Consider the following 24796-nt stretch of genomic DNA (forward strand, 5'->3'; position numbering starts at 1 on the left):
CTAGAGAAGGTGACCAGGGAAAACACCACTGTGGGATGTGCATTTAGGGTAGCCCTGACTGTAAGGTGTGAAGTGATTGGCTGACGGGGCAACCAGTGGCAAGCCAGCATGCAGGAGCATCTTGTTCTGCACCAGTGAGGGTGGGGTGGCTAAAACCCAGTGATCAGGGGAGAAAGTCAAGAAATGCAGTCAGAGAACTAAGCAGGGGCCATAGAGCATTCTCAGTATGACGGGATGTCATTGCGAGTTTTGTCTAAGGGAGTAAAATGAAGCTAGTAAGAGTTTAGGGGTTTAAATGACTTAGCTGAGATTTTTTTTTTTTATGTCAAAGATTAGGAAGATACATGATATACAGGAAAGCCAACCCTTCCTATGTATCCCCTACCAATTGAGACAATTAGAGACTAAGAAAGCTAAGAGAAGATGTCAGTTCTGGACAGCTGGTCAGCCTGCTTCTCTATCTATGAAACTTAGTTCCAATCAGCAACACAGAAATTCATGCTTATAAGTCCAACTGAAGCACCAGAAAGATAAAAAAAAATTCTGTACATTGTGAATCTTCAGGCTCTGTTGAGGTACAAACCATAAATGTCCAATGTTTGAATGCCAACCATCAAAAGTCACCTTTCAGACTGAGCTTTCAAGTTCTCCATTAAAAACAAAAGGCAAATCCTCAAGGTGAATTTAACACATCTTGTTGGTGTTTCAGTCTTTATGACGGAAAGGGGTGTTAAATTAGCTGAAAAGTAAACTAAGACGTTATCCATATAAGAATCATAGATTTATGTACAGTGATAGAATATAAAATCTGGGTGTATTTTTAAGCTAAAAAAGTGCATCGGGGCTGGGGATTTAGCTCAGCGGCATAAGCACCTGCCTTGCAAGCAGGCAGTCATGAGTTTGATCCCCAGTACCGATTTAAAAAAAAAAAAAAAGGCATCAAAAACCTTGCAAGGTTGCATTAGTGTTGAGGTCGCCCTACGCACTGCTTCTTGCATGAACAGTAAGCTTCAGAGTGAGAACTCACAGTGGAAATCTAGAGTTTAAGAGAAAAAGAAAGTATTAGGGCTGGATAATTAAAATAGAGTATATGAAGCCAGTAAATTACACCAAATATATGTAGTTCAGTAAACATATGAAGACACACAAGCCAAAGAAAGTTGTGGAATGTTTTCTCCTCCTTGTTATATGAACAGACATCACAAATGGAATTTATCCAATGAAAGAAAACCCACTGGAGGTTAGACACTACATATTCCCTACCCAAGATGCCCAGTCTAATGATAATATAATGAACAAAACCACATATAGTTAGACTGGAACTAGACACAAGGTGACATAGGGTTCGACTTGTTCCATCTTGCCACGTGGAGTCCGAGATAAAGGGACTGGTCAGGTGTCAGGGGCCTAGCCTGCGCACTCCAACTCTCTAGGTACTGCATGCTGCTTCTCTTTCTGGACCTTGTCCAGGGAAAGTATGTAATAAATCATGCAGTTGTGTTCCCACATTGTCTTGCCTGTTTTACAAGTTGGTGTCACTTTGAATTAAGGTTTTGAGAGCCTTAATTCAAGAAGGCAAAAGCTTATGCTGTTTTATGGCCTGGAACTAAAGCCTGCCAGGCAGGCAATTACTAAAGCTTTTTTTTTTCATACCCTTGGTTTTTCCCAAGAGGCTGGGTCCATCCTCCGGACAGGGGACAACAACATTTATTAACCTGCCTCTTCACAGAAAGACAGAAAAATAACAGAAGTGTAATTCATCGTTACATAGCTACCTTAACATAGGAAAGTTAGAAGTACTGTTTTTCCTTTTCTCTCTTTTCCCAATTGACTCCATATTGACAGACTTTTTCTATAAGTTTTCTTTAAGTTTAAAGAAAATATTTATTGGTTAATGATACTTTACTAAGCATAGCGAGGTAAGAAAGAACCAGAAGTTGTATTTCCTTTCTTAACACTCATTGAAGCAATGAGACGCAAAATAAAGAAACTAGAGAAGGAAAAACAGTGATCAAAGCTAAATAAATTATAAACGTCTTGGTTTGGAGTCAGAGTGTGGGAGATTAAGTAAGATAAACATCTTGATAACCTCCTGCCCCATGCAAGGGATCCTATTGGACAGATCCCAGGGGCTAACTTGGCTTGAGCACTGTAACCAGAGATGCTAGTTACGGAGATCAGTGCAAACTAGCTTTATACTAGATAGCTTCTGTACACTTAATATCTTAGTGATAGTTTTGCCTCTTACAGATTAAAAAATAAGGCAGCTCCTGAAAACATTTTGTTAGTTTTACCCCTTCATTTCTGGTGACTGGTGACTTCTGGGAGAAGGCATAGAAAATTTGTTGATGATCATTTTAGTTTTAGTGCCTCATTCTCTACTGAAGGCAGAATTAGGAGAGCAGAGTCTGCCTTCATTCATTTACCCGCACTTTGTTTAACAACCATTTGAGAATATTTGTGGGTTCCTGTGACATGCTGTACCTTGAAGAAGGTGCCTTTTTGTCTGATACCCGGAGGTCAATGGTGAGCTTGAATAATCAGAGCTTCTTTTGGCCATTTTTGGTACAGTGGAACCAATGTTTCTGAGAATTCAGCCTACTGGGAAACCCACCTTGGCATCTCTCTGACAAATCCCTGGGCTCTGGGACACCTCGGCAGACTAAATCTCTCAACATTGCAATACTCATTAAACAAAATGAAAAGCTGTCTAATGAGGCCTTAAGATCTGCTGTGGAAGCATGAATAATTGCACATTTGGGTCACCATCCATCTTAGGATCCTTGCCAAATTTGATGCTCTTCATAAAAGTTCAGGTGAAATGGAGCATGAAGGGAAGTCCATGTGAACACACAGGGCTATCAGTCATAAAACTGTCTTCGTGTGGCTGACATGCCCCATCCCATTATAACTCACCTCTTGAAAATTCTCAATATGCCACTGTTACCTGTGGTCATGTCTGAATTTTGGGGAAGGTGTTGCATTTCTGGCCTCAAAAAGTCATTCAAGGCTCATTTGTGCATATACGCAACATACAAATGTCTCATAGATCCAGCCGTTCCCTGCCATCCCCAAGATGGGAGGCAGGACAGATGCAGGTGGGCCATCTGCCCTTATTTTCAAACAAGATAGTTTTGGAGAAAAAAAAAGTCTTTTGAAAACTGTAAAGAGCTACAGTACTATTAATTATTTTCCCCATAACTTTGTGAATTCCTCAGAGCCAGAAACAGAAATATGTTTGTATTTCTCTTTTTTTCTTAATGGCTTGAAACACAGGTATTAAGTAAATCCTTCAAAAGAATCAAGGAGCACCTATATCTGCAACTTCCTTTAGTTGTAGCTTATGGCATTGTGTTCAAGGTGTAGCTGCATACTTTTTGGCTTCTTTGTATTTGTGTATTATTTGGTTTTAAGTATTTGAAGTATGCTTAATGGGAGAATGGATCCTTGGGAAATTATATTGGTACTGTTTTCCTTTTTAATTCATTCAACAAATATTTACTAGGTGCCTCTCTGTTCCCATCACACATAAATGTTCTGGCCAAGACACAATAAGGCTACTACTCATCCTGTGGAGCTCATAAATTTCTCCTGGGGGCGGTAGCAGGAAGTGGGAGTTGGGAGAAACACCATGAATAGTCACCAAGTGAATTGAGCAATTGTAGGCAGCGGTAAACATAAAGAAGATATGAAAGCAAAGTGATGTGTGTTAGTGCCAGGTGAGGAAGTGATAGAAAGCTGGTTTAGGATACACAGTGAGAAATGACTTCACCAAGGAGATAATCTCCCCCTAGTAAAGAGTCTTCCTGAGAAATCCTTTCAATCAGATTTTTCAAGAATGACTCTTCCTTAAACCTACTTTATTCTGGATAAATGTGTAAACCTTTAGTTGCTTTCACTATAGGGACAAATAAATGCTAGAGTGAAAGGCATCTCCTTTATATGTAGGAAAGATGTTCCTAGGTATCTGGAAGCGACTAACATCTGTTTTGTCCAACTTATGTTTTTATCCAATGTCTTCCAGCAATTTATGGCACGATATTGTTTTTGTTAACTTTTATTATGGAAAATGTTAAAGATACAAAAGTAAATATAAACATATATAATGAATCATCATTCAACCACCATGCAACTTCAACAATCTTAAAGCCAATCTTATTTCAAATATTCACAATATACTCAATATCTAGATTCAGTATACTGAAGTAATTCCAAGACATCATACCACCCCAACAGCAAATATTTGAATGTAAATAAGAGTTGGTTTCCAACATAACCACAAAACTATTACAACTAATATTAAATATGCAGTCAATATTCAAACTACTCTAATTATCTCATAATAGCAGGTGTCATACAACTGTTTCAAGGCAGCTGTGAAATACTAGCAAAAATTCTTACACATCTGTGCCATCCTAGACATGTACTTCCTGATGGCAGTATACTAGCTCTGAAATATATTTGCCTATTTTGAACTTAAATTTGATCATGCCTCCAGACAATGCCTATTCTATAAAAAATACAGAGGACAGAAATATATTATTGTGTACCATGTATATGGGATTATGGCAGGATATTTAGAATACCTGTGATCCCAAGTATTAACTGACTACCTGTGTCCCTCTATTTCTTTATGCATACATCCCTCTATCTCTTTTTTTTTCTTTGCCAAAAAGCAACTCTAGAAGAAACCAATGTAACAAATAAATGGCTACTTTGTGTGTGATCTCTCTGTCTCTCTGTCTCTGTCTCTGTCTCTGTCTGTCTCTCTCTCTCTCTCACAAACACACACACACACACACACAGAGTAAAAGCTTTAAAAAAAATCCAATATTCTGCAATAGCAGAACCATTTTTATAGCTCTTTGGGTGTTTTAGAGCTCATCATAAACTCTAGGTTAGTGAATGGAACATTTGGGCATGGATGGATCCTGGGTTAAACTACTCTGTTGTCTGTCAGTAGAACTGCAGAGATGGCACACAGGTGGGATTTTCAGTCTGTTTTCCAAGGGTTCCAGACAGTGCTGCTCAGAGGACTATCAGCAAGATGCTTAGTTAATCAGACAGTGCAAAATACAGCCGGCAGTCCTGAAGAAGGGGCTGCAGAGTAAAAGGTGGATAAAAAACAAAGGAAAAAGAAGCCAGAGGGGCCCATGTGAGATGTGCTGAGACAGTTGTCTCAGGAATTATTCTAGGTACATCTTCAAAAGTGGCCACCCTTAGGTACATGTTGAGAAGCGGCCTGCACAGTGTAGGCACTTACAGAAATTATCACATTAATAAAATAATATACTTGTAAGGGACTAATAATTAATTGGTTTTTAACTATTTCAATCAAATGCTGCCTTAGCTATGTTATTTTAATCTTCAGATTGTTATGCTATTTGTCCTGGTAGTGTCTACCACAGTATCCTATCATTTCTGTTGGTATCTGGAGTAAAAAATGATTTTTCATGATGATTCATATATTTCTTTATCCAAAAAAATTTTAGTTTACAATGTATGATCTAACAAGCAAAATAATTCTCTCTAACGATTCTTCATTATTGAAGGACCCATCTCTACCTGATTAATAATTAGACCCCCAACCTGCCACAGTTTCAGATGTAAAACACATGTGAATGAATGAAATTGTTGGGGTGAGAGTTTCCAGGAAGTTATAAAGTTAAATTTAAAGAAAAAATGAAAAATATATCCTGAAGACCAATGAAATTGCTAGCACACTTGTCTGATAGGTTGCCAAGTTTCAGGAAAAAAAAATTATTTGTGAATAATTTGTGAAATTGTAGTAAAACTCCATACTAACTGACTTACTGAAACAGGTATGGATTTAGCACATATATTTTTAGAAGTTTCATTTGTTTCCCCTTGTCCCATAGCGCCTCTCGATAAAGAAGATTGTGCATCAGTCACGGACCTGCCCAACTCCTTTGCTGGCCAAGTTACCATAAGTAAGTATCTCTTCTCATCTTGATCAAGTTTTCCTATTCTTGGAAAAGGCATCGAGTGTGTTCTCTATAGTTCATATGTGAATCAAACGTTAGTCATTTCCCCAAGGCTAGGGAAGGTGGACTGTGGTTCAGTGTTCCTTCTCCTTTTCTTCTACTGGCATGAAATTGCCCTCTGCTTTACCCCGGTATACTGTTCTCAAACTTAATCATTTGAAAGCCACCTTCCCATATTTTGAGCATAGCTGTGTAATACATAGCATATCACTTATTTTTTCTCTTAACTGACCTATTCTCTTCTACTTATGCGTATGTTTTGAAAAAGAAAGTACAAATAAGAAACCAGCAATACTTTTCATAGCTGTGAGGTAATCTTAAAATCAATTTAAATGTCAGAAAAAGTAAATATTGTTTTTTACTGCTGAAGGATGGGAACCTAAGCTGTGCCTTTCCTTATGGAAGGATTGAGAAGTGTTGCAGACAGGGGCATTCTGGCTCCAAATGGAAATTTTCCATTTGCTGACACAATATTGAAAGATAGTCATGAAAAGGATAAACTATTTGATGTGAATTTCAACATTATTTCACATACTCCCCCTCAAATCATCTTGATTATCTGCAGAAGTATGCACATGATAGTTTAGAAAACAAAATTTTAAATAAGTCAGTCTATGAATCCTGATTGTATTTGCCTTTAATCATTATTTCTTTGAACAGTAGCATAGAACTGAGGGGAAGTCTGGTTTCTGTATCCTCAAAATTATACCCCAACAAAGTAGCTGGAGGAAGAGATCCCAGTAGTGGAGGCATGGGCTGGAGGTTTAGCTCAGCAGCGTAAGTGCCTGCTTGGCAAATGCGAGGTCATGAGTTCGATTCCTGGTACTCAAAAAAAAAAAAAAAAAAAACCACATAAACAAAAACTAAAAACAAAATGAAAATAGTAGAAGGATGAGAATCTTCCTAGACCATATGAATCCAGCTTCCCAGAATGGTCTTTACCTTGTGTCTTGCAATAGATAGGGAAGGTTTCCTTTTCTATTGGTTACCATGTAAAATGTGATATACCAATTGGACTTGATCTGAAATCTTATTTCCTCACCACCTGTGTGATTTTAGAGGCATGACTTCTCCTGAACTCCAGTTTTCTCATATGTAAAACAGTACAACATATAAGTATTGTTGTGAAACTTAAGAAATATTATGTCTAATGCCTTCCTGGCCCATAGTAGATGTTGAGTTAATGTCAAATTTCCTTGGTTATCACACATCTCTTTTAAAGGCCAGACTTAAGTATGGTGAATGCTGTGCTTTGAATATGTTCCCTAAAAGTTTATATGTCATATGTTTATGGATTCAGAATTAGGGCTTTGGGGCAGTAATTAAGATTACATAAGGTTAGAGTCCCTATGATGCTTTAGTATCTTTCTTTATTAGGAGACACCTGAGCTAGCACACTTGCTCTGTCTTAACACATCACTTACCCTTCCTATTATGATGTAACAATAAGACCCTGCCAGGTGCCAGCACCCTGTTCTTAGACTTCCTAACCTAGCCCCTAGAACCGTGAGCAAGATCTATGTTAGATCTTTGTCTGCAGAGATTATCAAGATGTTGTGACTTTGGATGTTTTTTAACTTGTACTTTACTAATAGTTCCACTTGAGCAACCTTGGTAGGTGGACAAAAAGAATCTTTAGTTTTGCCCAAGCAGTTCAGCAGAAAATCGTTTCATATGCACATGTGCAATCAATGGCCAAACTTAAAGGCAGCAGATATTTTCAGGAGAAAGCAATGGATGAGTTCATCTGTACATTTTCTCTCCTGATCCATGCTTATCATTTGCCTGTGGCCAAAGGTTTTGATCTTTATACACATCTGTGCTCACCAAATTCAAGGTTGAATTTTAAAAGAAAACAGGCTCTGCAAATAATTAGGCACATGGATTTCCCAGCCAAGAGTAGAGATTTTCTTCAGTCAAAATTTGTTACTTAGAAAGAAACTCTGTTTCTTCATGAATTTGCAGATATATCTTCCTTGTAGAATTTATTAGTAGTCTGCTATTTCAAATCTTTTATGGAAATGGGTAGAATTAATAATAAATTTTACATCTTCTTCAGAAGTTACAGTCAGGAACCAGAAGGGATAGTTATCATTTATTGAACATTCATTTTAATTTTTAATATTGTGCTTAACACTCACCATATATCACATAAGGCCCATAGCAACTTCATCCAGATAGGAATATCCTTGCTTTACAAATGAGCAAATTGAAGACTGGTAGATCACCTGGTCTACAACTACATGGAGTTGGAACTCAAATATGGGAGCTCCCCAGTACCTCCTCTTTTGCCCTTCATTTCTAGGGTTTGGGAGTGTCTTAGTTACCTTCTTATTGCTGAGACACAATACCTAACACTAACAAGTTAATGGAGGAAAGGCTTATTTCAGTTTGCAGTTCATAGTGGTTTCAGTCCTTAGTTGGCTGGCTCCAAAGCAAGGGGCGTAGTAGAGAAGAAACAGTTCATGATGTGGAAGACAGATAAGCAGACAGCAATAGTGAAGACTCCCTTTCCCTTTTATCCCATCCAAGCAACAAACCTTTTGCATCGTGTCACCCACAGCCAGGGTGGGCCTTCCCATTACCAACACCCAGAACTATGATAAACCAATTAGTAGGCCAATCTACTATCAAATACACAGAATCCCAGTAGCACATCCTTAACCCACCTTCACACCATAGATCCAGCCATCTCTAAAAAGCCCCACCTATGTATGCATGAGGCTTTAGGGGGACATTTAGATATAAGCCATAACTTGAGGGCAGGGAGGAGTCCTCTTTCTTCTTCCATCAATCACTGTGTCTCACCACTAAATAAGTAGGTATTCTTCTTAATAAAAAAGAATATAGCTTCAAAGTCACTACTTTGTATGACAACCTACAGAATTCCTTTATACTCAAAAACTAGTGCTGAAAATATCTTTTCTTTCCCCAAGCAATTGTCAACCGGGATGGCACCCGCTACAGCAAAAAAGGAGAATACAGAACACACCAGGAAGACATCTACCCCATCAACTCCACCAACCCCATCAGTCCTATGGATGAAGATGTGAGCAGTGGATCCCCCAGTGAAAGAAGCACTTATGGCGGTTACAGCATCTTCCACACCCTCCTTCCCACCGCACACCCGACCTCTGATCAGATGAACACTGAGGTCTACGGGAGCACCAGTAAGGAGTCTGAGTCATTGTGCTTTCTGATAGCAATTCTGTAGCAATACATCTGTGATCCCCCTGCCTCGTTTGCACTCAAGAGTTGATTTTCTCTTGTTTTTAGATATCTACACATAAGTGACTTCATTTAGGGCGTGGGCTGGTGCTTGTGAGTGCTTTGTGAGGACTGGCCAGTGTTGCCTGCAATCTTTATCTTCTGTCTACAACTCTGCTTTCTCACATTGGGGTGAGATACGTTGCATTGTATTGTAGGTTTGTTTTTGTTTTGTTTGTTTTTTAAAGAGCCCATCTCCCTTTATTTTCTTGTCCCTGGGGATAGAGGGACACCTCAAATCTGACACAGAGACAGTTTCTATTTTTACTTCTTTCTTTCCTTTTTTCTTCCACTATGGGTAATGCTGTTTTCAAAAAGTTGGAATCACAAAATATGCACATCTTCCTATAGGCTGTTTTTTTCTACGTAACTTTGTATTTTAATACAATAACTCAAGTTATTGGTTGCCTAATATTTAGTCCTGTTCATCACTGATGAATTACAAAACAGTTCCTTTGTTTCCGAGGAGTCTTTTGTTCTGATCCATTGGTTTCAGAGTTCTCTACTCGAGTCTGCCGGGGAAGGGCCTTGATGCTTATCTGGTGTTCGGGAACGGCAAGAGTGGAGCAATGGGGACACGGTGCGAGGTGTCCCTGAGTTCGTGTATCTGAGATGCGGTTCATCAGAAATGGAGAGTGCTTGCCTCTCCCTCTCACCTCCTTCACTTCCCTCTCTGGTTTGTTTTAAAACAGGTTTCTGGATTGGTCGTGCACTTTCTGTGGAGGATTATTCAAATCCAAACAGGGCATCTGTATCTTGGAGGGGTTTCCTAGTATGGTGTGGATTTTCTCTTTTCCTGGCTTTGACTCCTGAGGGGTGGAACTCTGTCCTCCAGACAGTGGGGCACAAATTGACTGGTTTATGAATATTCAGTGGGACCCTTTCTGTCCCTTGTCACCCAGAAGCCAGCGAAACCTCCACAGGTCTCTGAATCTTAGGTGACTTGTGCAACTGTTTTAAATTTGTTAGCAGCTTTCTGAGGGGTGAATGTGAATAAGCTTGGGGTTCTGGTCATTCCTGAAAAGTTCCTTGAAGCACTTCAAAAAGCAAATCTGCTCCAAATGCCCATGTTTTGGACTGTGGCTCTCTGGAGATAGCAACACCTCATGAGAGGCTCCTACCAGCACAGCAGGCACTGCTGCTGGCTGCTCACCACTTCATAGGTTGTCACCCCTTCTGTTTTTTCAGTGATGGGTACTGAAGCTGGGTTCTTTGCTCTAAACTCCAGTTTCAGCCCATTTTTTAGTTTTTATATCGAGACTAGGTCACACTAATCCCTCAGTTGCCCAGAGTGGGCTCGAACTTGTGGTCCTCCTGTCTCAGCCTCTCAGAGTGCTGGGCTTACAAATGTCTTTCTCCATACATGGTTTGCCTGCCTTTTTAGCCTAACCATGTTGAATATGCTTCTCATCAGAGTACATGATTTTGTCAGATATTGGAAAACAGTCATTAGTGATCTCCACAGGGAACAGAACGGGTATAAACTAAGGTCCCATTTCCCACCAAAGAGAAAATCCTATCAAAATACATGTTGAAGGGATTAGATGAAATTAACATCCATGCTGCAGATAGTCTATGAAGTAGTGAGTGTCTTAAGAAAAAGGTAGAAAGAGACACACAGAGAAAGTGAGAGAGAAAGAGAGAGAGAGAAGCAAGAAAACAAGCAAGCAAGAAAGAGAAATACTGAAAGGAGTCAGGATGAGCGAAGGTTTTTATTTATTCAGCCAGTATTTGTAGTCTTCTGTGTTAAACATTGCTCTAGCAGTTACCAAGGCTCAGAGGAATGGGCCTCTCTTCATAGATAAGACATCCTAGTTCAGAAAGGGAGTGTGTGAAACTTAACTAAAACATAGCTCAGGATTTGGGCTGAATAAAGAATTTACAGAGAACACTTACTAAATTGCTTTTTAATAGTTAGAGTTACCAAAGAAAGACTTAATTTGTCCACCACGGCAAGTCAGGGCTGACTCAAGAGTAATTGAAGTGCTTGAGGATTTAGTAGGACCAGTGGCAGCTCCAAGTGGATTAATTCATGCACAAAAGAGTCTCAAAACAAAACAAAAATAAACCAAACTCAGGTGGAAATTTGAACCCAGGATAACACATACTAGAAAAAATTAGAGTAGAATCATAAGGAGATTCTCAAAACCTTACATTGTTGAACTGAGAATTGGGACAAAGTGAAAGGGAGAGACTGGATATCCACTCTAATGCTTGCAATGGGTAAAGGTCAAGAAGAGGACTGGCTGAGCACAGAGAAGAAGCTGGTCTTTGGCTAGACTGAAGCATTCCTTCTGTGTTTCTCCTGGGTGGCCATAGGGAAAGCCATAAGAACAACTCTCTGCGTGGGTTTGGACATTCTGCAAGCTGTTGATTATAAATATTATTTTTGGAAGCGCTTTCCTGGAGGCATGTCATCATGCCCTTCCAATTGGTGATCTGGAACTCCAAAAAAAAAGAAATGTAAACTAATTCAGGAAGCAGACTCTTGCCTTGGAAAACTCTATTTCCTTGTCTTCTGGGTGTCAAACTCATAATTTTTGGGCAAGGAAGCGGGGGGGGGGGTAGGTCTGGTATGACCTAGTCGAGTGGAACAAATTGGAAACTGCTGGCTAAGCCACAGATGTTTTTTTTTCCTTTCCTCTCATGCTGGAGGACAGAGATAAGGTCTATTTCTATCTTACTCATGAATACTTATTTCTTGTGCTTCCCTTCTCCTCCCCTCCACCCCAGTGTACCATATGGCGAGTGTGTTAGAAACTCTGCATCTTTAGCAAAGTTTCTACAATGAGAATGTGGTGTTTGTGATAGCCCTGGGGTGTTCAGGCGTACTGAGTGCATCATGAGTGACATTGGCTCCTATCTCTCCGCTCTTTTTCTGAACTGATATATTGTATTAGGACTTTATTGCATAGTACCTGTTGTTGGCATTTAGTATGTATAATTTTTAACTTAATGGGTTTTCAGTTGGTTCTATTAAGTAGTCCAGAGTCTCCTGAAATAATGTGTAAGACTTTGAGAGCATTCATCTGTAGGGTCCATTCTTTGAGAAGAGAGGGCAACATGCATCAGATTTTTCAAGGAGGTATATAATTTTAAATATTTTTGCTAACATTCCAGCTGGTTCAAATATTTATCCTAATGACTTTTAGGGGGCCATTTTACTTCTGTTGGGAGATACTCTGGCCTTAACTCCATGAAAACTGGAGAGGTTTTTAAATTACAGAATCTTGCTATTGAAAACTGGAGAGGTTTTTAAATTACAGAATCTTGCTATTGATTTTCTAATTTGCTAAGAGTTCAGCATTTCTTGAACTTTAACAGTTTTGTTTTATTTCTGGAAGCACATATTGAATTTGAGTGAAATGTGACAAAGTAGTAGAAGGCTACTTCTACTTTTAACATTTTCTGATTTTAACATTTTAAACACAAGCCCTTTGCTAAGGTCTTGCTCCAGTAGAAGGCTGATTTGAGTTTGATGGGAATGCGTGGAAAGTACCAGTTATTATCAACCTACCTAGACACGATGCTAGATAGACCCAACAGACACAGGCAGATATCCCCAAAGACACTCCAAAAATAAATGGAGACCAAAAAAAAAAAAAAAAAAAAAGGGCTGGGGGTTTAGCTCAGTGTCATAAGCGCCTGCCTTGCAAGTGTGTGGTCGTGAGTTCGATCCCTGTACCGATAAAAAAGGAGAAAGACAAACAAAACAAAACAAAACCCGAATTGGACTTATGTTGTGTTGCGCTGAAGACCTTCAATTCATGACTGAATCTCCCAAGCAAGAAAGTAATAAGCCTCTTTCCATCATAATATTAAGTTGCTGCTTGATGATGCTCTGATCATTATATCTGGGGGTTCAATTTGAAGCCTGAGTAGCACTGGATTGATACCCATACAAATTTGCATGGGTGTTATGGTCCTGAGACACCTGGAGATGATAGGAGGCTGGAAAGATAAAACCAGGCCTTGATTTCTCATTTCCAGTCTTTATGATACATGCGGCTATTATGTCTAGACTGAACGCAAAGATGTGAAGAGGGACCCTCACTAAATGATATTTTCACAATTGATCCAGTTACCTCAAACATCCATGCAGCAGTTAAGGAGCAAAGTGATTGGATATGGTCCTGGTTTGGTAATACAAACCTTCAGACTCAGGATCTTACGACAGCAACAACAGGTAAACTGTTACGTCTTTGCTTGTCAGGTGTCCTGAATGCCAGGTCACCTAGTGTTAAAGAAGAAGATGCCCATTATTACACCAAAGTTTCCCAGTGATGTTCTTTCAGCCTCTAGTAAGACTATGGTTCAGTACCATTTTGTTTATTACAGATGTTTATGGGTCTGGGGATTGGCCTGGAGGCTCCTAATTAACCCAATTTCTCTTCTTTTTTGGCAATGATTGCATACAATCAGTATTATTCTTCTTTCAGAGACTTTGAGCAGGAGGTTAATTACAAAATGTGTTATAGAAAGAATCCAGTTAGCAGATGCACACACCTGCTTTCTGCTGACTTCATTATATGGTCTGTAATAAAAGAGGGAAATGTTAATTCACGGACAGAAAGTTTTGGCCCTGGACACTTGTTTGGACACTTAAAGCCTTTACTACAAAATACTATATAAATGGTCTGTTTCTCCACAACAGCAGCCAGGTCAGGAAGAGACTCTTGGATGTTTGACTGTTGGTTCTAAATTCCTGCAAAGTACTTTGATCTGGGAGCTTTGGAAAGTGGGAAGAGGAAGATTCAATCTATAACGATAGGAGATTCCAAGCATATCTTCATTTACTAAATTTTGCTGATGGAGGATATGACCACATTTCAAAATAACTAATCATTTCTGCAGAAGGAGATCAATAGATATGGGAAAATGTCCTTTCAAATTTATAAGACAATGCATATCCTTCACTTCTACAAACAATTATGTAAGGAATGATGTTATATTGTGACTACCATATTACAGTAATTAAGATCATGCTGGCATGGGGGGGAGAGAGATTTTAGAATAAAGGCAATGCTATTTTCTAAGTATTTATGATATTAATCTTCACAGAACAAATAATGTAAAAGAAAGGGTTTCACTGGCCATGTTTCTTCTTGCCTTCTATGATAACAAAAAGGGAAACTTCACCTTACTTTTGTGTGTGGGAATTTGATGATGGCTGATGGTTTCAGCCTCTCTGTCTGAACTTGTTCTCAGTTTTTAAAAAATCTACTATTACCTAATATTCTTCTAGTGCATGTTATGGTGGCAAAAATGGCAGTCTTTTCAAGTCAAGACTCTTCCTTCTGATCTTATCAGTGGGATTATTGGATCACTTCATCTCCGCCTGTCTGTCTGGGTTTTCTGGTTAAGTTTGCTGGAGGATTTGGAGTCTTGAACTGGAAAAGTTGGAAAGCATATTCTTCAACAGACTTCTTGTGTCACTCCATCTTGTGTTTGGGATTTCTGGGATCCTGTGGCTGTGATTGCTGGCAGAAATATCATATCCTGAATTCTTGGAGGATGATATTGGTTGGCCAAATATATTGTATAGAAGATCAAGGAACTAGGATTCTAAACAGCTGAAGTTTATAATCAAATGCTCAGATATGGAGTGGCTCTTAAGTGGACTAGTTCAATTCTAATCATTTAATCTCTTGCATTACTTTCCTGCCAAATGATCTCACTGATAGTGGGAAGCATAAGACTTCATGAAAAAGTTCATTGTTGGATAGTTCAGATTATTGCTTTTAAAATCTAATATTTGAAAGAGCATCCATCTCCTTGCACATGTTTAGAACAGAACCTCATTTGGCCTCCTGGGAGATGAGAAAAGCTTCCTTTTTTTACATTATAGACTTTCAAAATTTAAAGATAGCTTTCATGCTGTACTTGAGACCTCTCGTGGCTGATTCACTTTCTGATTTTGGATAAATTAGTTCTGTTCAGCAATTTTTTCCCCATCTTTTAAAATGAGGAGCATGATCTAGACGGTATCTTTGGTCCTTCCATCTCTGACATTTTATGAACTCAAGCTTGGGCTTCTAAAAGTAATATAACATCTTTGCCTTCATTCTTTCCATCATCTATGTTGAATATAGGTGATTCTTTTAAGTAGTAAAGCAGTGAAAGCATATACAGTGCTGTTTCTCAGGAACTGCTAATTCAACTTTCAATACTCACTTCAGTCATGGTTACAACAACTTTGATGAGCACTAATGGTGCAACTCTTGAAACAGCAACCAAGAGGCAAGAAACCCAGGAGTGTTTTTCATGGTTGTTTAAACTATCAGACTCCAGGAGTCATCTTCACACAACAAAAATGGATGGTAGTGAGTCATGGATATCTTATGAGATCTATATGTTTAACATTTTACTACTAACATGCAGTTTTCATCTTTCTACTCCATGGGATTAAGATAGCCCAGGAGGAGGACAGGACAGAAACTGTGGAAAGGAAGTAAGTTTTGATAATGAAACAATCTTATGCTTACATAATTCTAAAATTACCAAAGTGTAAAAACTTGACTTTCTGATGAGTAAATAAAATAGCATAGCTAGAATTAATGAAATATAAACAATGTCTATCAATTTAACTATTCTTGGGCACTAATAGTATGAAAACAAAAGGTCATCCTGTACGCCAACCTGAATCTCATTCCAATGGTAGGAAATCCCCTTTTGATAGAGATATGTCCTATAGTAACCACTGAGAAGAGGTAGTTTCCATGTCATTTGTCATGACTGCATCCAAAAGAAAAGAGTGAGAGGTTCTTATGACCTGGACTAATCCACTTTCATTAACCTTTTTGGATGACTAGTAAATGCCAGAAATAATTTCTCTAATTGGATAGCTTTTTAATTTTGCTTTCTCGATGTAAATGTACGCTTGGGAATTGCAGCATTGCTTCCATTTGGATTTGCAATCAAGGTTTAAATAATAAATTATGAATGCAACTATGCAACTTCAGTATTTTTTGAGAGAGGTCTCCTTATGTAGTCCAGGCTGGCCTTGAACTCACAGTGATCCTCCTACCTCAGCTTCCTAAGTGCTGGGATTGCAGGCGTGTGCAACCATGCCCAGCTAGGATTTCAAAAGTGACTTGCATGGCATTACAGTTTAAGTTCTTTCTGAAAGTGTCTTGACTAAGTAACTAGGCACATGAAACTTATCTATTATATTCTAGATATCCTGGCATTAGCAGACTATGCTTAATGAGCCAATAAGAAATGCATCTGAAAGAATGAGCGAATTTCCATTGGCCTTGTTTTGTTCTTGTGGCAGGTCTACGTTCATATTTATTCCTTTAGTTTCCTTAAGGAGAATGTTCAGTCATAAAGAATATAGCTGATGGTTCTGAGATCAGTGTATTCACTTCAGAGACGAGGAGTTAAGAAATTGGAGTAGACAACTCAACTCTTCACTTCCTTCTTAAAATCTTGGGAGCTTTTATGCCCTCTGTGCCTATCTTCCTTTGACAAATGGGTTGATTGGCATCCAGCTCAGCTACTAATGTGAGTCACTACAACAGGTACGGATTCAAATACCATGTCAGCAGGCTGGGAGCACAGTGAAGAAAATGAAGAGGACAGAGACAAACACCTCAGTTTTTCTGGATCAGGCATTGATGATGATGAAGATTTTATCTCCAGTACCAGTAAGAATAATCAATTACAGCAGAACTCTGTGTGCAAGGCTTACTGATTGATCTAAGTGGCACCTGATATTTTACTGAGGAGTAGATAATGTGAAAAATATGCCTTAGTTATATCTTAATGAGATTGTGGAGGAAGGAATAAGTTGCTTTCAATGAAAGCCAAAACAAATTTGGAGGAGAAGTGGGGAAAATATCTCACAAAATTTTGAATGCTTTATGGTATTTCTGTTCTGTTTGTCAATGAGGTCTGCAACTTTTAAATTATCAAGCTCTTTTAAAGGACGGGATATCAAAACAGTATAACAAATAATCATTGTGTACCTGCTATGCAAGGTGCTTGGTGCATAAAGGTGAGAACACCAGAGTTTTTGCCTTAAGGAAAAGAGATCACGAACTGTTGGCTCAGGAAACTTGGAGAATGTGATTAGGACGGTATTTGTTAAAAGTTGTAGATGATCCTAAATTTCTAGGGCTGAGAAAGTTCTTGAAAAACTCAGAAGATGAGAGCTAAACTACAAGAATTGTCTTAGTTAAACCTGATTAAAGTTAAAGGAACAAACCCAGGGTTTTACCACACATGCTGAGTACCAAAATAACAGAAAAATATTGAAAGGAAGGGTGAATGTCAGCCAGCTTTGACAAGACAGTGCTGATTATGGAAAACAAATACTAATAACACTACTTGGTACTATGCAAATCTGTAAGGACAAAGAATGGGAAATCAAACTGAATATATTCCTTGAGAAATTTAAAAAGCACCAGAGTTGACCTAACATTTTAACAAATGATTGTGTTTCCAACACCTACCGATACTGACCTCGGATTTTGCTAGACAAAGATGACAATTGTGAACATGATTGCATCATAGCTCTGCTTTTCCTTCGAGAAAAGCACTTGGGGTGCTGTGAGCTCTCTCAAATCAAGGAAATTGTGTCTGTCTGATTGAAATGTGAGTTTAACCCTCAAATGAACACCACCCAGGGCAGAAGAAATCCAAAACATTACCTTACTTCAAGGCATCTGAGTATAATGTGGCTTGAATATACTCAACTTAACTTTTTATATGCGAACTGTTAAGTGATGCATTCTTTAAGATGAACACCTCTGGGGAGCTTAGTCTGTACTGTTTTTAGTAACTGCAGAATGAAAATGAATAAGCAAAAGTACTAGAGCTGGACTATACCATCTCCTGGGATGGTATAGTCCCAGGGAATGTGGCCCCGCCTTGCTGGTGAGCCTGCCAGTAAAGATGAGGCATAGGTACTAGAGAAGCTAGACTCCCCTAGGTGGTAATCCCAAAAGGTCAGCTTGGAAATAAGCTGCATGGACAGGCTCTAGGGGAAAATTCTGCATGTTATTTATTTTTTGGTACCAGGAATCGAACTCAGGACCTCACACTTACTAGGCAGATACTGTATTTGTATTGCTGAGCTATATCCCCGGCATCCTGCATTTTATTTTTTTTATCTCTATGGTATATTTTCCCCATTTTCATGTTTACTGAGAATGTGGTAAATGATTCCAAATTTGATTTTCTAAACTTGTGGAGTAATTTTGTATCATTTGAGTATAAAATCAAAGTTTGAAAGAAGATTGATATGTAAGTAACTTTTTTAATTTTAAAGAGATAAGACCAATAAAAACAATGATACAGAATTTCCAGGCAAGATAATAGGAAATTGGGCCAGGGATTTAGCTCAGTAGTATAACAGCCTGCCTGGCAAAGTGCGAGGTCCTAAGTTCAATCCCTGGTACCAAAAAAAGATAATAGGAAATTAACAATGGTTAATATATTGTGTATTGTTGTCTTCAAAATAATTGCTCAGATTAAAAGACATAGGCATGCATAATTAATCAAACAGTATAAGTACAAACCAATTATGCAAGTAACTTCAGAAAAGACATAGGCTCTGATTTTGTCATGATCCTTCTGTTGGTTGCATCTCCTATTCTAGCCCTAATATTTCGGGTAATATCATGGAATTGGTGGATTTTATACTTCTTTCATTTTTGGCATGGTATTCTGGTGGTGGTTGGTTATCTCTGGCTTTTTTCTACTGAATGTATGCATCTTGTTTTTCTTTCACTGGCTGTGAAAGGCTTGCTCTTGGTATGTTTTGTATTTGATAATAATGCTATAGACGTTTGATAAATATTCAGTAATACATCACTAAACCATATGGCAGTTCTACATAGATTTTCTTTCCTCAAAACTATCTGGAGGAAAGCTCTGGCTGCTCAGGATGTTTTTGTCCCTGGTAAAAACTAATGAATAGTGGGGGCTGGAGATTTAGCTCAGCGCCATAAGCGCCTGCCTTGCAAGCAGGCAGTCGTGAGTTCGATCCTTGGTACCGATAAAAAAAACAAAAAACAAACTAATGAATAGTGGTTATTCATTGAATAATCATATGAATTCAGTTATTAACCTCTTTAGCCTAAGGATCTGCAGCTAGAGTTCTTGCTAGTGGTTCAGATTCCTTGGGCTTTCCAGTGCAGAGAGCCACTGTAGTCTGCATGGATGGACAAAACGCTGATGTCTTTTGTTATCCTTGGTGGAGGGCTATGGTTTCCAAAGCTGCTATTCTTGCTGCCCCAACTTCTTCGACTGCTTTTCCCAGAAGATGTCATGATCTGAACTTGTGAAGGACATTGGTATGCTTAAACAAGTGGCTGAACCAAGCTGAAGGCACGCTCTGCTTTCTCTTCACTTCCACGCAACCATCTATACAACAGCGTCGTATAGATGAGTCATACAGACCACAGAAGGAGAATTGTGCAAAACAAGTGGAGAAGGCTCAAAATATAACATTTTCCTAATTGCTTCAATGGTCATTATCACAGTTTCAACCACTCCACGAGTTTCTGACCACACAAAACAGTACCAGGATTGGAACCAATGGAAGCCAAGCCATTCCAGCACAGAAGTACTGCTCCAGACAACCACAAGGATGACTGGTAATGACTTATGTGCATTCAATTAAAGAATATTTTTCCTTCAAAGCCTATGATGCTGCAAAGGTCAGTCATCAGGATGCAGTGGGAAATTTATTTTATCTCATCACAAATTCTTAGTGAACTTTTCATGGAGAGATTCAATTTTACATAGGAATCACTTAATCAATCATAACATCTAGGCACAAGCTATTATATGTTGCTTTGTTATAAAAATGAATGCATCAGAATGGTTTATGGTGTCTCTGGCAAAATGTCAAGGGTGGAATAATAAGTGGTCATGGAGAAATTTCATGCCTGTTTATTTTCTTTTGGGACATTTTAATAAAATCACTCAAATTTATTCAGAGTAGATGCTCAGAGATAGCGTTTAGACATGGTATATACTTTCATGGAAGAAGAGAATCATTAAAAGTTGGTTGATGAAAGTCACAGTGTATTTAACCATCATCACAACAGATGTAGACAGAAATGGCACCAGTGTTTATGAAGAAAGCTGGACCCAGGATGCACAGCCTCCTCTCATTCACCATGAGCATCCGGATAAAGAGGAGACCCCACACCCTCCAAGCACAAGTAAGAAGGATGACAGTCAGCAGTCATTTACATGAGTTAGTAAAGGTATTCCAGGGATAAGGGGAGACATTGTTTAGACACTGGACACATCTTCTATCTCCCCACAGTAATTTCATTAATCTGAAGAGCTTGAGAAGCCAAATTGGCACACAATTTTTTAGAAACTGGAAGACAGATATTAACTTGTCATGTTACCCAAAAGGCCAGTAGATCTGAGTTACAGTTTTTGTGTTCCAAAGGCATAGAGGATCTTTTGGGAGATTTGTGTGTGTGCTTATGGAAATGTACTGAGGAGAATGTGCCCTTTGGGCACTTGGGTGAGTGATATGGAAGGAAATAAATCTTATTAAGTGGAAGGATGTTTGGAATCTGTAGCTTCTGTCAAGATCTGTGAGAAATCCAGTTTCTTTTTCACCTTCTTTTCCTCACTCTATTGTAGCATTTCATCCACTGTACTCTTGGAGCAGTCAGTAACTAATGTGGTCTAAATTTGAATTCTACAGGTAAATTTTTTCTGATTTCTAACCCAGGATAATTTGAGGAAAGCTTTGATATTATTGTTAACCTCTACTTATGTACAAAAATCTCACTTTCTAAAACAATCTCAAATCTCACCATTGAACTTGAGTAGTGAGAAGTATGACCAAAAAATAAAACCCAGAAATATATTCTTCTTTCAGATATGCACCACAGAGACATGCCTATCTTTCTGGGAATAAAGTAAGCTTTTATTTGCAAAATAGCTTATAGCATTTTAAAAACTGTAGTTCACTGCCACTCTTATAACCTTAAATGCTCCTAAAAAGGAAGTGTAAGAAACAACTACTTAGAAGCCAAAGGAGTTTGGAATTTCTGGTTTGAGGGGTATATTCAGACAACTGTAAGAAAGACATAAGTTTGTAAATCCCAAGCATTGCACTGATCATGTCCAACAGATCTTACATCTCACTGTTTACTTCAGTAGATTTGGTACACACATAAGGATTATACGCTAAGTTAACAATGAAAAAGAATAGAGAAGAAGCAGAAATGTACGTGTGATCAGATTCAGTACAGTCATCTTTGAGTTCTGTGTGTCTCAGAAATTATTCTCAACAAGCCTTTACCTAAGCAGAAGGCTTGGAATTATGAACCTAATGTCAAAAGGAGGTAGTGTGGGGACATCACTAATAGAGGACAGTTGAGACACCATATATAACAGAACTTGACAAAGGGAAGGCAATAATATTTCCTGCAAAACTTTAAAGGATTTCTGGCAAGTGACTTCTGGCCTTTACCGAGTGGACATTCCAACTTCTAAAAGAGAGTCAGTTTTCAGATTCTGTAATGGAAATCTTATATTCTGCAAACCCATTCCTACTTATACTGAAAACACAGAGAATTCCTGGGTACTGAAAGAATCATGTGTTTATAAAAGTTGTCCTTAGAAGAGTGTAGAATTATGTGTGTGTGCTTACACAGGTACCTACGTATTTGCTTCTTTTTTCCTTAAGCTTTGATTACTATGGCAGTCTATTTTGAGTCAATTTTTCCTTTTCTATGATTACATTTGTGGTTTTTCTAACATCATAGTCCATAGGAAGTCAAATTTAAAATTCTGACATTTTTCTCCCCTTTGATAACCAGTTAACTCCAGGTTTCGTTTAGCCAATGCAAAGGCAAAATTCTGGAGAATAAGCTTTATTTTTTAAAAAATATATTGGTTGCTATCAAATCACATGTATCATTTCCTAGGATAATGAAATACAACCAGTGTTATAAGCCACATAAAGTAATTTCGTTATACTTTAATGAAAGTATGACAGGGCATTCATTTTCTAGATAAACTAGAAATTCTGCTAGTTGCTATCAATGAAAATGTCAGTAGCTTTGTGACTTTTCCTGAGAGCACCCTGACAAAATTTTACTCAATTTACTTTGTTCTTTTGAAGAAGGTGGGTGAAAGTTTAAGCCTGTCTCATATTGCTTTTGTTTAAATATTGCCCCAAACTGGCTAGAATAGCCACTGTATTCATTTGGTTAAGAAGTAATTTTTGTGATTTCATGTCACATAGACATAACCATACAATGAATCATCAGTGTAGTAACATCTCAGTCACCACAAAAGCTTTTATGCTGCACAAATAAATGACTGGTACACTTCAAGTGTTTGTGATTATATATTATGTGACCCATTTGAGAAGTTCTACTCTGCCGATATTGCCATAAATTGCTGAGAAATGTATTTCCTCCTCCAGAATATCTGGAGTAAAGAGACCATTTGAACACAGTTTTCTCTGAAAGGATATGTGAGGCTCTAGACTACAGTAAAATAAGAATAATATTGGGAATTCGTAGGTTATGGTCTATTCCTAACTTTTTGTTCAATCTGTAGACTTGAGTATGAGAAAATCAAAATCTTTGGCCTCAAAATTTCTCATCTAAAAAATTAAAGGATCAGACCATTTAATTACTAATAACTCTTTTGTAATATCAGTGACCTATCTCTGGGCTATATTTATTTTCTCCCTTCTCTCCCCACATGTCATAAAATAGAAAAGTAAGAGTAGCTGTGGGGAAATTGGATAATTGTGGCTCACAATTGACATTATTCTCACAGCCTGGGCAGCTCCCAGTAGCACAGCGGAAGAAACAGCTACCCAGAAAGAACAGTGGTCTGAGGATGGATGGCATGGGGAATATCCCCAAACTCCAAGAGAAGACTCTGGTTCAACAGCAGGGACAACTGGTAATGGATGGTTTCTTAGACAAATGTGGGTGGAAACTTCCTTTTGAGTTAAATGTGGGGCATTGAGAACACTGAACAAAAGAACACTGAAAGAATTGTCATAGCTGTAGGCTTGTTAGTAAACCATGTTGCAGTGAACACAAAGCCAAATCTTAAATGGTCCTAACAACTTACCTGAACAGAAATGAATATAAACATACATAAGGACTATTATGGTTGCTTCTATATCTAGTTTTGGGCATCCCCTCCTGAGATTGTAACAGAAGCCCTGATCTTATAAAATACACCTTTCTGTTTTGTAAAGGAATCCACTATCTAATGTGTGTCCGCCTTTGCAATATGGTTGTGGGACAAACTAGTCGTGTGAGAAAGAATTTTGTCACAATCTTAGTGTTTAAAGAAGTGGATGCAGGCATGATGAGAAAATTGACACTTGTCTGATGTCTTTTGGCCTTTTGTTTGTATCTGTTTGGTAATTTCTCCTTGAGTACACAATGTTTTTTTCTCAGATTTACAAATAAGTTGACTTTTCTTGTGTTGAATTGTGGGATTGTAGTAATGGGATTTAAGTCTCATCATCGTCTCTAAGTGGTGCCAATCACCTAGCTCTGCAAGCTCCCATGCATGATTCTTTTGTCTGTGTGATTTAAGCATTGAGATCTGTCCTAGTAGTAAAGAATGTGGATCTCACATTCTTACTTGGTGTTAGTGGGAACTATCCCATGCTTCTTTTTGCATTATAGAACATAGTGCATAATATCTTTCCAGTGCATGGCAGCTTCTGAATGAATTGCTGGTAAAGCAATAGAGTTAGTGAATGACTGTCTGGTGTGGCTGTAGCGAGGTGATAGTACTGTAATTTTTCTATCTCTACTTCTCCACTGGCATACAGTGAAGCAAAGGACAAGGGCTACATTCTTATGCTATAAATCTCATTGTTAGAAGGTAATGCTCCTAACAGATTTCATTCATTGTTTGTGATGAATGGCATTTGCTTTTCTGTTTATGACTGGAGAAGGTATTGCTTGAATCTTTCTCTAGATCCTTGTGCATTTTACTGGGATGTGATTGTCTTATGGTGACATCATGCAGCTGGGTGCTTGTGCCTCCTCCATTAGGGACTGTGGCAGCATGGATCAAGAACTACTTCTTCATCTTTCTTTGATGCCTATCATTCATCATCTGTTCACCGCAGAAACTAAATGTTTTGCGTCCTCGAGTTCATATGCTGATTGCTAAGAAAATTAGCATGAATGAACCAAACCTCCTAAAACATTCTGCATTTACGAAATTTCTTTGCTCTCCATATCAGGAAGATAGTTTTATTGCTTTGTTCAAAGAACAAAAAATATCATTGGATTCCTAGTCAAATGCAAATTAACACTTTGACAAATGTTTGAACTGCATGGTCACAACAGTCTCAGCCCACGACAGCCATCCAAGTCAAAGAATGACAACACAAAGTCAAGAGGATAGTTCCTGGACTGAGTTCTTCGATCCAGTCTCACATCCAATGAGAAGAGGTCAACAAACAGAAAAAACGATGGGTAATACCCTCTTAAGTATTTTTATGCATTATGCTTTTAATATCCACTGGTTTTTTATCCTATAAATATGCC

General features: G+C 38.3%; 1 protein-coding gene across 13 annotated transcripts in view; it reads left to right on the forward strand.

Annotated features, from left to right (window-relative positions):
- Positions 1-24796, forward strand: part of Cd44 (CD44 molecule (IN blood group)) — an 83332-nt gene that overhangs the window by 36926 nt on the left and 21610 nt on the right. For 3 of the 13 annotated variants that reach the window (XM_013145953.3, XM_063227770.1, XM_013145954.3), the window contains exons 4-5: positions 5880-5951; positions 8942-9175. In XM_013145953.3, coding sequence (XP_013001407.1) covers positions 5880-5951; positions 8942-9175 — 306 coding nt within the window. Of the gene's footprint in view, positions 1-5879; positions 5952-8941; positions 9176-10174; positions 10196-13353; positions 13459-15451; positions 15593-16795; positions 16922-19762; positions 19877-20332; positions 20450-23048; positions 23178-24595; positions 24725-24796 lie in introns of all 13 variants that reach the window. The other 10 variants (XM_013145947.3, XM_063227767.1, XM_063227772.1 and 7 more) reach the window with 9 other exon arrangements.

This window comes from Cavia porcellus, unplaced genomic scaffold, assembly GCF_034190915.1.
Source record: "Cavia porcellus strain 051 isolate PalLab524CR breed Dunkin Hartley unplaced genomic scaffold, mCavPor4.1 scaffold_17, whole genome shotgun sequence".
Lineage (NCBI taxonomy): Eukaryota > Metazoa > Chordata > Mammalia > Rodentia > Caviidae > Cavia > Cavia porcellus.